The 16062-nt window shown below is 34.1% G+C and overlaps 1 protein-coding gene across 2 annotated transcripts; it reads left to right on the forward strand.

Moving 5' to 3' along the window:
- Nucleotides 1-1009: 1009 nt before the first annotated feature.
- Nucleotides 1010-9076, forward strand: LOC129945999 (nucleolar protein dao-5). Of its 2 annotated transcripts, XM_056056003.1 has the most exons (4): nt 1010-1209; nt 1318-2691; nt 7416-7565; nt 8495-9076. In XM_056056003.1, exons 1-4 carry the CDS (start codon nt 1111-1113, stop codon nt 8645-8647), a joined length of 1776 nt encoding a protein of 591 aa, XP_055911978.1. In that variant the 5' UTR covers nt 1010-1110; the 3' UTR covers nt 8648-9076. The 2 variants fall into 2 exon arrangements, with proteins under 2 accessions (XP_055911978.1, XP_055911977.1); XM_056056002.1 differs by lacking the exons at nt 7416-7565; nt 8495-9076 and adding an exon at nt 7856-8364.
- The last annotated feature ends 6986 nt before the right edge of the window (nt 9077-16062 follow it).

The following is a 16062-nucleotide window of genomic DNA, read 5'->3' on the forward strand; positions in this document are numbered from 1 at the left end:
TATTAAATACCGAGTTATATTAGTTAATAACAAGTGGATACAATATTGAAAAGAATGCTAGATATGCCAACTTTACTTTGTGGTTATCTATTCCTTAACTCTAGTAGCTGTTCTGCAGATTCAGCGGAAATACGGATACATTTTTTAATTTGATTTGTATATTTTGTTTATTTAGTCAAACTTTATAATAATAATTTGTTCTTAAGAATAAATAAATTTGGTGGCACAACAGTTCGTTGAGAACTAGGGCCTAGTGACTTACAAATCTCTACCATTCCTGTGTGCGAATACTGTTGTCAGGAATATAGGGACCCTATAGTTTTAAGCTGAATCTAAACGGCTAATTTGAAAACTACTTTTCATGACAAGAATAACTCTTTCAGAATTTATTAATTCCTTGCAAGATTCAGTACCCGCAAAAAAATAACTTTATATGGCATTGACAGTTCAAAGCACTAACCATCATGTCACGGTTACTACTATTTGTTCTTATTTTCTTAAAAAATATATATAATGGTATTTAAAAATGAATTATAATTTCTTTCACCGAACCAAAGAGATGGAATCACTTTTAAGTGATAACAAAACAAGAAAAAAAGTCAGTTATGCAAAATATCTTATAGAAAATGCAAATAAATGGTTTTAATTAAACCAAATAAACTAAATGTAAGCTCAACATATCAGGTATTTCAATGGGTAGGAGATTTTACTTCCTTTTTAAAATTAGTATTATTATTTCTTTTATAATTTATCAAAATACCCTGGTCCTAATATTTTTTCAAATGTTAGAAATTCGCAATATTATAACTATTTGACCAACAAAAAATTAATAAGTCGATTATGTGTACAACGCTTAATTTGCCTAGTGCAGATTTGGCCATAATCTACTCTTCGATTACACTGCCATCTAGATCCTCATGCGCATCTACTACGTTGCCGTCACAACAAAAAGAGACAGATCTATAATCGAAGCGTCTCTCGTTGTCGTTCGTTTTCTTTCACCATTTCCATTTCTAAATTCTTTGATCCATTCGTTTCGTACGCAACGGCACGTGTTTCTTCGTTGTAAAAAATTAAAAAGGTGAAAAAGTGCTACAAATTAGTGAAAAAATGTTAGAAACCGATAAAATAATTGATGCTCTTGTTCTGGGCTACTTGGTGAAAAAAGATAAAACTTTTGCCCAAGTTTTTCAACAAAAGACAAAGGCTGTAAGTAAACAAGCATTTTAATTCAACCGAACCGCCATGTGGTTTCGTCTTGAAAGATAAATGAAAAATCTTAAAAATCATTAAAAACTGTTTTGTTTTTCATAATAGGTTAACCTTCCAAAAGGATGTGCGAAACTAGAAGAGATATTTAGCTATTATCAGACAAATTCAGGCAAAAAAATAGCCGCCCCAAAAGCTGCAGCTTCGAGCTCAAGCGATGACAGTGATTCTGACGAGGATGAAGTGCCCAAAAAGCCGGTGATTGCAAACGGAAAACCTGCGGCAGCGAAGGCAGCCGCTGCCAAAAAGGATTCATCCTCAGATGACAGCAGTGACGAGGATGAGAAGCCAGCAGCAAAGAAGGCGGCAACACCCGCTAAGCCTGCTGCTGCAGCGAAGAAACCAGAATCGTCAAGTGATGATGATAGCAGTTCGGAGGAAGAAGCTGCTCCAAAACCAGCTCCAGCAGCCAAGCCCACCGCAGTCAAGAAAGCCGATTCTTCAAGTGATAGCGATGACAGTGACGAAGATGACGCCAAAACTAAAGCTAAGCCAGCTGCTAAGACCCCTGTGAAGCCAACTCCCGCAAAGAAAGCCGACACAGAAGACTCCTCAGATGACAGCAGTGAAGATGAAAAACCAGCTGCCAAGAAGCCTGTTGCAGCACCCAAGACACCAGTTGCTAAGAAAGCTGCTTCATCCAGCGATGATTCCTCAGATGAGGAAGAGGAAAAGAAACCAGCTCCAACCAAGACTCCGGTAAAAGCTACCCCCGCAAAGAAGAAGGACTCGAGCAGCGACGACAGCAGCTCCTCTGAAGATGAGAAGAAACCCGCTCCCAAACCGGTTGCTAAGACTCCAGTTCCAGCTGCAAAGAAACAAGCATCCAGCAGTGATGACAGTTCTTCAGAGGAAGAAACAAAGCCTGCTGCTAAGGCTGCTCCTAAAGCTGCCGCTAAACCAGCAGCAGCAAAGGATTCATCCAGCAGCGATGACAGCTCCGATGAAGAGACTCCCGCTGTTAAACCAGTTGTAAACAAAGCAGTCACCCCAGCTGCCAAAAAGAAGGCTGATTCAAGTTCAGATGATTCGTCGTCGGAAGATGAGAAACCAGCTAAGAAAACTCCAGCTAAGCCGGCTCCAATTGCAAAGAAGAAGGCATCTAGTTCTGATGATTCCTCTGATTCTTCTGATGAACCCCCAGCCAAGAAGGCTGCCGTTTCAAAGCCTGCCGAAGCGAAAAAGGCACAGAAATCAAGTGATGATAGTTCATCGGACGACGATGAGGAACCAAAGTCAGTTCCAATCAAGAAGAAGGCCGCTGAAAAGGACGAATCATCGGGTGACAGTTCAGATTCAGATGATGAAAAGGAGAAGAAGGAAGCTCCTAAAGCAGGCAAAAAGCGCAAATTCAGTGAATCTGCTGCCGCAGAGAAACCTAAGTACAGCAACTTTATTAAAGCTGGAGAGAATGGAGATGCGGTAAGTTTACTTGCTTTTTTTAAATGATAACGCCTATTATTATTATGTTTAGTTGCAACAAAATATTGGTTTTATAAGATCTTATTGGTTCCTAACCAAAAGTGAAAACAAATATTGGCGCCATCGTTGAGATAAAGTTTTACATTTTATTTTTCCTCAAATTTTTGACACATTTTTCTTAATTTTGAGATGGAAAATGCTCTTTTTCATATTGGCCTTAAAAATGTTGTCCAAATTGACTAAACACCTATAGTCCTAAATTTTGCAATTGACATTTCATAGTAGAGGCGAAATTGCTGACATTTTTAAACAATCTTCGAATGACTCAAAGACACGCCATATAAAGACCGGAATCTTTCGTACGTTTTACCCTCCAACACCCATTTGTTTACATTTTTGTATTTGTAATTTTGAAATGTGAAACCCATCAACAATTCGATGCGGTGTACCTATTTACTTGTTTTGACAGATGTTTTTGTTTTTTTATTTAATTGTTAATCATTTAATTAATTAAATGACCAAATGAATTCCAATGTTTGCATTTTTAAACATTTTTGATAGGAAAATACGAACATTGGAACTTACTTGGATGTGTTCTTATAAGTTTTTTAGATTTATACTAAAAAGTGTGAATGCAACGTTCTTACTCACACTTCAAGGATTCCAGGAAGGTATAAACCAGTCGTGTCCTTGGTACAATAGTGTGCATACAAGAATGGTTTATACCATCCTGGAATCCTTGATGTGTGAGTTGAACACATATAAGAACACGTCCAAGTGAGTTTCAATGCTTGGATTTTCCTATCAAAAAGGTATTAGCTTTTTTTTGATTCAAAAAGTATAACGCAACCAAGCGTTTAAAAACTATTGCACTTAATCATTATTATTAGATAATGAAATGTATCCCTTTTAAAAGTTCCATATCCAATTTTTAACGTCTAAAGAATGTATGAATATATGGCAACTTCGAAGACGGTATGAGCGACGAAACGAACTCAAAGAATCCACCTTGTGGCATGAGGTGTTTTTCGGTGATTTCTTTGCCAGCAGCATCCTTAAGCAGATTGACTTAAATCATGTTGGACTTGTATTGCTGTGATTATCTGAAAAGGAAGATGAAGCAGCAAATGTACTGCATGAAGGTGATTTTCTGGATTGAGAATGACAATCGTGTTGTTCCTGAAACGATAAAATATCTTTTACCCATAGAACTTGCTACAAAGTGTTGTGAATTACAAACCCCTTACGAATCCCTCGGTATTGGCCAATACCGCTTTTATGCATCCAAAATAGTGAAAGTATCCAACGATGTAGTGTGACAAATTGATTTTACTCTTTGGCGAGAAGATTTATATGAAATTTGTTTCCTATCGAAATGTTTAAAAATGGAAAATTCTATTTGAGATTTAAAGAATCAAAATTCTTGTAAACGTTTTCAAACTCACCTCGATGAAATAAATAATTATTAAAGAAAAAAATGTTACCACTTTTTTGAACATTCTTCGATTTGTTTAAAAACAGTAAAAATGAAAATTTGGGGATGGCCGTAGTTCTGGACGTAGACAAGTCCCTAAAGAAGACTCAAAATTTCAAGTAAATCGGTTCGGCAGAACCTGAGAAATCGTTGGTATCAGATTCAAAAAGACAGTTCTGAGAAAAACGCGTTTAAAGTTTCAAGTACAATTTTTGCAGTCTAAGTCATAAAATTATATTTTTAACTTATATTTATTCAATCTGCCATTCCTGTTGCATACATCCGACCTTCCTCGACTTCGAAAAAAACTACTTTTGGGGTTTTTGTTTTCTATTCGAGCTGTTCTGGCCTCCTTTGATGTGCTGGATGCTCGTATCTCGGAGCGATCAATCCGGACGTTGTCTCGTCTGATAGCAAATGCATGCGCTTCTGGACCAATTTTCACTCCCATAATCGTCATCATCTTCAATATCGGTATAAAGCCTTCATTAAAAATACCCGGAATGAGACCCGGAATGGATATGCTTTGGAGCGAATGCCCATATCAGCGAGTTTAGAGATTCATTATTATTTTGAGTTTCTAATCCCAAACATCGAAGCAATAACTCTTCTGATGATAAACTCTCGTAAATTGGCTTTATAGTTTTCAAAACTTTATTACACAGAGGATTTTCGTGGTCAAACTCGTCTAATGTTCCTTCAGATGCAGCTTTTTGCCACTTACACCAACTCACCGCACCAGGTGGGCAATACATACGAGTATGGTAGTACGTTGCCCAAATTGCATTTCTCATGTTCTCAACAGAATCAGGATGCCGGCGAATCGCTAAGCCATAGTATAAAGACAATTTATTGATGCCTTTATTAGTTAATTTTGGTGGAAAAGGTGAACTTTTCCACCAACCCCAGTATTATCTTTTTTCGCTTTTCGTAGCCTCGCACCCATTCTTTTTTGGACGTGTCCGTCCTACGCACTCTTTTTTTTTGCACAAGTGGGTCACTATCGTAAGGATCTATATCAAGTATACCCTTGAACGTCTTAGTGTCACCATCTCCAATATACTTTACGTATTTTCGACGAAAGCATCAACTTCCATTTTGCCTGCACTTCCTTTATGGTTTATTCTACAGGATTCTTCATGATCTTCATACCAATCGTTGTATGCAGAAATATCGGAATTTTTCTTATTTTTCCAAACATTGCAGTCTTGACAAAAACTGGATTTGACCACGGTATCAACGACCTTCTTACAATATTTTGCTACAAGTGTATTTACTCCGAATAGCGAATTAAAACCTCTTTTTTTCCATGTGCCATCGCCGGATACAGTGAAATCCGTTGGACTGTCATTAGAATCGGAAGCTGAAATTAACTCTTTTTCTTCATTCACAGCTTTGGAGATAATGAAATCATAAACTGTAGACGCGACCACGTGTATGTTTTTGACACAAGCGTAATAAGTAGATATTGATATTCCTTGACAAATATCCATTATGCTGCAGAACATATTTAATCCTTCCTTGCCAACTCCCAAAAGCCGCATAGCAAATATCACTCGTCGGTTTAATTCGAAGGTTTTGTCAACGAATGGACATGATGGAATGTAGCGTAGACTATCGCAACTGCATTGTAATGCAATTTTGAACCCGAGTCCGCGTTGAGCGGTTCTTGAAAATCTAATCTCGTTGTTGCATGTAGTACACGAAACAAACGAAGAAAGCCGTAATCGGAACTCTTTATTACAAATTAAAAAAAAAACATCAATTTTGTAAATTTTTGCTAATACATATATTTCAAGTTTTCTTTACATAATACAACAAATGCCTTGTTCAGACAATTATAGATTTGTATTGAATTGAACACTTTTGAATATAGTGAAGTTAAAAATTAACAATTTCTTGCCACTTTCAATCACAAAGTCTTCTAGCCAAAGTTTATTTTGCATTTAAATAAGCTGGATTTAAGAAAAAATAATTTAGTCCGGGTATACCTATATCCATATTCTATTATAACTATCAAAATAAGACTACGTAAATACTTAAGCAAGGAAAAAATAATTTAATTAAAATATTTTTTTTGGTAATTTTCTGAAGAACTAGAAGACATAAAATCTTGTTTTCAGTTTTTGGTCAAAAACAAATATGAGCAATGAATTCTAAAAACAATAGTCAAACAAAAAAAAAAACCAGGGCCTAGTGACTTACAACTCTCAACCATTCATGTGTGCGAGTAATGTTGTCAGGAATGGACAATACAATAGTAAATAATCTTAAAGTTTTAAAAATCACAGTTTTTTTTTCAAAAACTGCAAGTTAACACACGTCTGTTCAATTAGTAATTAGAAAATATGAACCAAAATATAACAATAAGCAATTATATATTTGATGACAGTTTACAGCAAAAATGTTTTTCGATGTTAGTTAGTTGGCAACTGAGATGATCGGATTAATAAATATTTTTTAAAAATATAATATCTCAACAGACTATTTTAATTTGGCAATGATCACTGATAAAGCTTCGGTCCCCATCGATCACCGAAATCAAGCGTCAGTAAGCGTGGTTAGTCCTTCTGTCTTGTATCAATGTCTTGTGTTGTTATCACCTTACATAGTCTAGTTGCTCAAGGTGCTGTGTTCTCTACTCTGTAAATTTATGTGCTGAGTAGTGTGAAATGGAATGTAATGTATTTTAATTTTCATAGTTTTGAATTGATTTAAAAACAAGCTAATAGCCAAAAGTGTGGGCTTTAAAAAAATGTATAAAACTTAGTTGTAAGTATTACCTTTATTTTTTCCATTTAACGTACATATTTTTTTTAATTGCCCTATCTCCTAAACGGGGGGAAATAGACCCCTCCCATAGTAAAAAATGCTTGTTTTTAACTGTTCTATACAAATCCGTCATCAAACTTTGTCGCCCGAGTTATCGTACTCTTCCCAAAAAATGCAATAGCTAATGTCACCGAAGCCACTAGGTGACTCCTCTAAAGAATTTATAATTACTTTATTTTCGTGGTGAATTGACTTTAGAGGGTGGTGAATTGACTTTAGCTGTGGGGAATTGATGTTAGACTAAAAGGTGTGTGACTTTTCATCTTGTAGGCAAACCAGAATGACAGATTAGTTTCCGGTCTTTATATAGTGTGTCTGCCCATGCCGATGGTCGAACTCAATTTTACCGAATCTTTGCACTTTTTTTTTTAAGTTAAGAATGATGATGATAAAAAATTAATAAAACTCTTAACTCTAGGATAACACATCGACTCCTAATGGTCAGTTCAAAAAGAACAAACCCAACTTAAATGGTAGTGGCCCAAGAAAGAACACACCATTCCGTCGTGTCATCACTGAGGAAGTCGAAATAGATCCTCGTGTAATTGACAATTCGTTTGACGCTAAGGTAAGTGCCCCAAAAAAACACTTTTTCTCGTTTGAAAGGACAATTGAGGCACAAATAAGCATTTAAATAGTGTTAAATACTTCCTCATTTGGGGCACTTACCCTTTGGTACATGAAAACAAAATTACTTACACAATATTTAATCTTATATTTTGATTTGATAAAATTTACAATGCTAATTTGTGTTTCAATTCTCCTCTCTTTTATTTTCATACTCAATTCACAACAAAACATGAACCACGATGAAACAAACAAAAATTCGCAACTTTGTCAAAACTTTGGATCGTAAAGGAAAATAAAGAGGAAGATGGAGGAAACAATTGGAAGAACAAGAATGGTGGTGGATTTAGAGGAGGCAACAGGGGTGGAAATAGGGGAGGTGATCGCGGTAGAGGCCGTGGAGGTGGCGGTTTCAAGAAGTTCGATGGCGAAGGCGGCGGTTTCCGAAAATCATTTGGAGGAAATGATAACAGAGGTGATGGAGGCGAAGGCGGAGAGGGCCGTAAATCGTTCGGCGGTGGTGGTGGCCGTGGACGCGGTGGCGGCGGTGGCAGAGGACGTGGTGGATTTGGTGGTGAAGGCCGTGGACGTGGAGGTGGTGGTGAAGGTCGTGGTCGTGGAGGTGGTGGACGAGGTCGAGGTGGCTTCGATGGTGGACGAGGCCGAGGTGGTGGTGGATTCAACAAATCCTTCGGCAACAAAAGTTTTGACACACCGAACAATAAAAAAATTAAATTTGACGATTAGGCATATAGTTGCGAATTTTAGTTGTTTCATGTAAATTAACCTCAATTTAATAGGTAAGTTATTATCTTCACAAATAATTTCTTTTTTGTTTATCATTAGTAAAAAAAAACATGCCTACATACTATACTTTCAGCCTATAAACAATATTTTATTTTCTCTTTTTTTCTTCTAATTGTCTTTTAGAAAAATGCCCACGGATCCTGGGGAGCGAAAGCGAATCAAGACTTAAAGTTTACACGCGGTAAATCCTTCAAACATGAAAAGACCAAGAAGAAGAGGGGTAGCTATCGCGGTGGACAAATCGATATGGGAGTTAATTCTATTAAATTCGACTAATTTAAGCATAATAGTTTATAAGATATCATATAAAATATTTTAACTAAAACAAAAACTACATTAGCATTTAGCGTTTGTAAATACAACCCACAATGACTTCAATTATAACGGAAACGTTTTTAAACAAAAAATAATTCTGTATCTTAAAAATCTTATATAGATTCCAAAATTCTGACTAGGAGTAAATACATAAAATTATTAATTATGTATATGTATGCCCTTAGTCGTTTAAGATGAATTTAAGTAATTTTAATGAAATGTCAAGAGTTTCATAATGATACACATTTTTTTGTTTTATTATTTTAAATACTTTTATTTGTATTTCAACAAAAAGAAAGAAAAAAAACTATAAAATTACATGCAAATTTTATAAAATACGTATTTTATAAAATAAATAAAAGCCAGACTAAAGTGTAATTTCCAAACGGAAGCAAATTGATCTTTTATTTTATTAAATTTTTTCTCTGGTTCGTAAGTTTAAAATGATTGCCTCAAAACGGTTGATTCATAAGTTGAGCGCACAACACATAAAAATAGTGAACGAAAACCTAGAAATGAAGCTCGCTAGTGAAGAGTTGCGAGGGTCAGTAGGCATTAACTTGTAGGTGCGATAATATGAAATTCTAAATGATGAACATTTCCGGGGAAACATTTGCTTTTTTACTTCTCTCATTCTATGTAGAAAATTCTTCGGGATTTTTTTCTTTTATTTTAAACAAGGTAGAAAATGCGAGGAAAATACTCCGGGAAGTGATATTCAGAATATCAAAAAAAAAGGGTGTGAGTTTGTTCGAACTCGGGCCATTCGGATTCGCCATTTTTAACTTCCCATAGGAAGTTATTGTAATGGGTCCGATTTGTCAAATTGAAAATTTTGACATTTCTCGACGTTTCAAGGTCCCTAGAGTCGAAATAAAAGATTTTTAGAAAGATGTCTGTGCGTGCGTGTGTACGTACGTTCGTACGTCCGTACGTCCGTACGTCCGTACGTCCGTACGTCTGTACGTCCGTACGTCCGTACGTTCGCGACGTTTTTTTCGTCGTCCATAGCTCAAGAACCAGAAGAGATATCAACTTCAAATAAATTTTGTTATACAGATAATAAGGCAGAAAGATGCAGAAAGGGCTCTCAAGAAAATTGCGTGGGTGGTTTTTTTACCATAGCAGTTTAAAAAAAAGGTGAAAATTTTGGTCAACCCTAAATATCTTACGAACCAAAAACGCTAGAGACTTGAATTTAATTTTATATAATAAACTGTAACGTGGTCTCAAAGAAATATATTTTTTGAAAAAAATCTATTTAACGGTTTTTTTTCTAAATCAAAAAAACTGAAAAAAAAAATTTGTCACCTCCCAAATTTAACGACTTACATATGATTTCATCTCCAATACAATTTCGAGCAACGGAAAATAATGTTTTTGAAATCTGATAAAATTTTAAGAAAAATCGAATTGACAGTTTTTTTATAAAAAATAAAAATCTAAAAAAAACATTACTCAAAGTTCGTAAAAATTAAATATCGATTCAAATATCTTTTCAAAAACTAAAAATTTAGGCTTCTAACTAATTTTTTCTTATAAGAAATATTGTTTTCAACATTCAGTAAAATTTTGAAGAAAATCGAATTGACAGTTTTTTTTTTTTAAAATAAAAACCAAATTTGACTTCAAACTTATTTGATCTTATAAGAAATATTGTTTTAAGCATTCTGAAAGATGTTGAGAAAAATCGAATTGACAGTTTTTTTACAAAAAATAAAAACCTTAAAAAAAAAATTTATAAAAGTTCGTAAAAATTGATTTTCGACTCAAATATCTTCTCGAAAATTGTAGATATTGTCTTTTAACTACTTTTATCTTTCAAAAAATATTGTTGTTAACATTTAGTAAAATTTTGAAAAAAATCGAATTGATAGTTTTTGTACAAAAAATTAAATACCTAAAAAAAATTTAACAAAAGTTGGTAAAAATTGATTTTCGACTCAAATATCTTTTCAAAACTATAAAATATTGGCTTCAAACTAATTTTATCTTATAAGAATTATTGTTTTCAACATTCGATAGAATTTTGAAGAAAGTCGAATTGACGGTTTTTTTACAAAAAATAAAACTCTAAAAAAAACAATACTAAAACTTGGTAAAAATTTACTTTCCACTCAAATAGCTTTTCAAAAATTAAAAATATTGGCTTCAAACTTATTTTATTTTACAGAAAATATTGTTTTCGATATTCAGTGATTTTTATATAAAAATCCAACAGTCCGTTTTTCATAAAAAATAAAATCTATTAAAAATAGTACGCAAATTTGGTAAAATTGATACTAGCACATATAGACAAACTTTTAAGCAAGACAAATCGACAGACGGGATGGGAAGTTATCAGTGTGGGTCGCATCCCAGCCTCTTTTTCAATTATTGCTTTCGGTTTCGCCTTCTTCATTTTGAATTCGACCAATTAACGAATTCGAAGGCGAATATGAAATATTTGTTGGGGTCTTAATTATACAAAAATATGAGCTAGCTTTATTTTAATTTTCTTATAATTCAATATATCCACAATAAAATATAAAATTTAGAAAAAATCACCGCAAAATTTCACAAATTCAATCAAAACTAAACAAATTTTGTTTGGAAAGCTCCCAAATCACTGGAATATAGGCAGGAAAAGTCAAACCAAAAGTGTCAAAGCACTGGAATATAGGAAGAACTATTTTCGCTTCTCCGCGAATTCGTTAATAAGGAAATACGTCGCGAGTCGAATTTGAAAGGTCGAATTGAAAACCATTCGCTGCGAACCTCATAATCAGGCACCTGCTAAAGAGTTAAGAAAATAAAATGCAAGTTTTTCACTTTTTATTTGGTAAAATTTTATTGATAAAATTTCAATTATTTTTGAGGTCAGGAACAACAACTAGGGTCAGCTGCAAATGCTTTTAAATTTAATAGAGACTTAATGCAATATTGCGTGTAACTTTTACAAAAAACAAATGAAGAAGTGGTATTGTTTTAGGAAATGGTGGAAAATGAGTTGAATTCGTATAGACCACCAAGAAAAACAAGAAAAAATGGAAAGAAACACGACACTCGTCTGCGGCTTTTGTATCCATTCTGGACATAGTATGCGAAAATGCGTGCTTTTGGTATTGACGAATCTCTTCTTTGTTGGATGAGAAATTTTCTTCGAACCGTTCAATACAAATTGCTTTGGACGGATTTAATTCTGAAACCCATAAAATCAATGGTGATGTGCAACAGGGCTCCGTTTTGTCTCCGACCCTTTTCCTCATTTTTATAAATAATCTCCTGTCTGCTACTTCTAATCCAATACATTGTTTCGCTGCCGATAGCACTCTTAGCTTTTCATAGTCGTTTCCAGATTCACAATCCTCCTCTTCGGAAGTGTAACTGCAACGGCAAAATATGATAAGCTCATCAAATTCCGATATACACAGCATTGTACAATGGGGAATAAAAAAACCTTGTGGAATTAATCAATGCTGTCTTGTATCGTTAAAGCGAGATATACCCTTTTTGCCACTATCTATGAGTGGCACTTGCATCAACGAAACGGAAAATCTTGACATCCTCGGAATGTGCTTCATCAACCACCTTTTGTGGAGCGATCTCATACGCGATGTCGCCAAAAATCTCGCAAGATGTCTAGGTTTTTTGAGAAAATGTAAGACATTTTAATCTCCGTCTAATCTGGCTACAATCTAAAAAACCTATATATACATCCAACTTTACTATAACTCTCATCTCTGGGCTGGTGCTCCAGTAACTTTTTTAAGCCTCTTGGACAGTATTCAAAGATGTGCTTTTAAAACGATTGATGACATTAACATCATCAACACGATTTCGTCACTCAAACATCGTCGTAAAGTTTCTTGTCTTACCTATTCTCAGTATACCCTTGAGCCGTACTATGAAGTACAAAAATTAATTTTTACCCGTACTACGTGAATGTGGAATGCCTTGCCAGGAATCCAAAATCAATGAACACCGGTACCTCCTATCTAACCCTTCCATGCTTTCCTAATGTTCACACTATGCTTTGGCATATTAACGGTATACAAATTTCTTTTAGTGTTCGCTTATTATAAAAAAACACTCAATTGTATTATTGGTGAAATTGCAAAGGTCTTTTTAACTGGGTCAGAGGATATAGAGAGTACATCCAGCAAATACTTGAACACAACCTTCTTAACTCTATAATATTTTTGAAACCTAAGAATCAAGTTAGATAAATGATACTAGAAAATAGATTAAGAGTATACCTTTGTGAATTGAAGAGTACTTATAATTAAGGTAACTACATAGGGTTTAAACTGTCCCTCAAGGATATTCTAACTTCTCTTCTAAATCTTCTTTAAACAAAATTCTTAACAATATTCAATACCGAACAGTTCTTAATTTGAGCTACCTAAAATGTGCATTTATGCATGAGTTTCAATTTCAAGATGCTGCTATCCTCTTCTGAAACTTTTTTTCAAAAATTACAAATCGAGCACAATTAGTAGGACTGGCTAAGTTCTGGCTGGTGTACATCCAAAACTAGAGACATTTTAAATGGGAACTTTTATAAACTTAATTATAACGAAAAAACAAGAACTTGTTATTATGAACTGTGTAAAATGAACGTATTGCTTTCGTTTTGGTTTTGGAAGCAAGCAAAATAATTAAAAAAAGGGGATGAGAACTTTAATTTTGATGTATTGTTCTTTATTTTGTTTTTAACTGAAAGAAATCGTTTTAACTTAAGTTTTTTTTTTTCAAAATACAGAGGGTATCCAAAAGTTTTATCACGCAAGCTATTAATTGTTTGCGTTCATGTTCTCTTGGCTTTCGAATCTCTTTTATTAAACTACAAGACTAGATCGCACGTAAATTCTCGATGTAATAGTTGAAGATTTAAAGATTTTTAATACTAAACATTTTAATACTTAAATCGCGAAGGGTTCAGAATCTATAAAAATAGGTCTATAATAATTTATAAAACAAAAGCAATAAATAAATGCTCTCAGATATAATGTGATTAAAGACAATAGTTGAGGCTTACAAATTAAATTGTGTCACACTGTAGGTAGATAATACCTCGAATTTATTTATTTAACTTTATTTCCAAAAATGCGTATTTTTTCTTTCTAAATTAATTTCATCGTCAAAAAAGTCCCCCGGGATGCATATTCGAAACGTGTTGCAAAATCCTCGTCCATTATATTTATAATATTCAATTCCCAAAGTCTCGGGCTATCAATCACCGATTTTTGAGTGCTTCGTCTTTAATATTTCCCGACCCTCTTTGAATAATTTGTATAAATCAAAGACTATGATAGATCTTCCTCACCTGGTCCTCTGTAACAATTTTAACGTTTTGGAAACAGATATTTTATGCCGTGTTCAAAATTGCAAAGGACAAGTCCTTAACTATTTGATATTGGGCAGGTTCAGGCAACATAAGGGACTTCGTTTGCAGTCAACTGCATTCCTTGAACGTACATTTTGACCAAGTCGATTAGTTAGTTTTTCAAGTGTCATAAACTTCAAACTCAGAACTTTACTTCCCTTACTTCTACCCATCCATCGCAATTTGCATTTCGTACTGTAAAGCTATATTACTTATTTCTTTTCCAATTTGACGATAAACCATTTTACTAAAAATATTAAATGAAATTGTGCAGAAAATTAATAAATCATAGAGTAATAAAGTTCAGCTTTCAGTTAATTAAAAAAAACATGATGACCTGTCATTTTGATAGAAGTAGACTTGAGTTGATAGCTAGGGAGATTTTTCTTGACTTACTTTCCAGTCAAGTTTCCAATAAATTTTCCTTAATTGGAAGGCAATTTTTTGGTTGCTAGAAACTTGCCTTACTTTTAAAGTCCCTTATGCCGTCTGAACCTGCCCATTTTGATCTGTAAGTTGGTATATTCACCCAAGTGATATCATTGTATATACATATGTAAAATCTATATTAGTATCATCTTTTTTGACTTAACATTTAACACCACATTGCGGCTAAGGCGAACTTATAAAAAACATCTTAATGTACTTTTTTTACCGTGTGGTTTTCAAAAAGAAATAAAACGCAATGTTCTCTTCCAATTCGTTTGCGTAGATAAATATTCCAGCGAGATTGTACGCTGCCCTTCAATAAATTGATGCGCTGGCGCTGTGCGAAACAAATGTAAAAGGAGCCTTTCATCTTTTCTTTATAAACAAATTCCTATATTTTACAAAAAAATTAAAAATATTTGTCTTTTATTTTGTATTTATTACACTCCTTTTAAATTCTGCATATTTATGTTGTCAATAGAAAGTTTTTTTTCGATGCTAGAATTTTGTTTTCCTTCGTAAAATGAGAGTGTACTAAAACTTTTTACCTACAGTGTGAATTTTCACGTAACCGTTAAGAAGAAAAAAAAGCTGTGAGTTTAAACAATAAATTGCGAAAGTCTTCACAAATTGGCAACACAGTTTCTTTTTAACTTAAATTAAGTCTATCAGAATGATAACTCTAGTATTTATGTAGTTACAGGATATTTTTTCTTTAATTTCCAGTTTTAGGAAGAAAATTCATTTATAACGGTAGGTGGTCATTTGAAGATTTGTTGGTTTGAAAATGCCTTGAAATGCTAAATTTCTAGCTATATTGAAGTTTATAATGTTAAACGCTATAGATTTGATACAAACATCATATTAAACCAATTAGATTTGTTTACATTTTAAGTTTTTATATTTTAATGTATGATTATAAAATGAATGTAAGTTGACTTTAAAAATATAGAGAACCATCTTAGCCAACCGATTCACATATTTCTCACAGTTGACTAAGACGAAACCATGTATAACGTTGAGAAAGTAAACATAATGTAAAGATGTTAGCTCGTTGATCCATAAAAAATAAATGAATTATATTTGACAGATCGATGTTTAAATTGACACACAAGTCTTCAAATTAAATCCACGAAGCATACCATGACATATCCAACAAAAGTACCTTACCTACCTTTATATATCATGGCGCGGCATCAATTCTACCAGCGGAGCCCATCCAAGCCTCAGCGAAGTCCAAAGATACAAGAACTTACTTATAAAAGCCATCAATTTTTTCTTTCACTTTAACTTCGCAAAGATTGCTTCGTGGCCAATCATGCTGATGCTTTACTCGTACTAGATCATAATACCCAACCGATCGCTAGTTCCATGCCAATGATAATCACGTTCACGATGTTCAGTTCATACCTATGGATACGTCGTCGTCGTCCAGCTTCGCTTTTGCACCTCTACCAAGACCAAGACCAACAAGCAACGAGAACGATGAAGACGATGACTATGACAACGACGATGTTATATACCCGTCTATAGGCCAAGAAGACGGTTAAGGCAAAGTAGATGCTACCGCGATCGCCAG

The sequence above is a fragment of the Eupeodes corollae genome, chromosome 2 (genome assembly GCF_945859685.1).
Source record: "Eupeodes corollae chromosome 2, idEupCoro1.1, whole genome shotgun sequence".
In the NCBI taxonomy this organism is placed as follows: Eukaryota; Metazoa; Arthropoda; class Insecta; order Diptera; family Syrphidae; genus Eupeodes; species Eupeodes corollae.

Excerpts from the sequence above, each read along its gene's own strand:
- LOC129945999 (XM_056056002.1), top strand. The coding sequence starts at position 1,111 with ATGTTAGAAACCGATAAAATAATTGATGCTCTTGTTCTGGGCTACTTG. Across the intron at positions 1,210-1,317 it reads TTCAACAAAAGACAAAGGCT|GTTAACCTTCCAAAAGGATG; the intron begins GTAAGTAAACAA and ends TTTTCATAATAG. Across the intron at positions 2,692-7,855 it reads CTGGAGAGAATGGAGATGCG|GAAAATAAAGAGGAAGATGG; the intron begins GTAAGTTTACTT and ends TGGATCGTAAAG.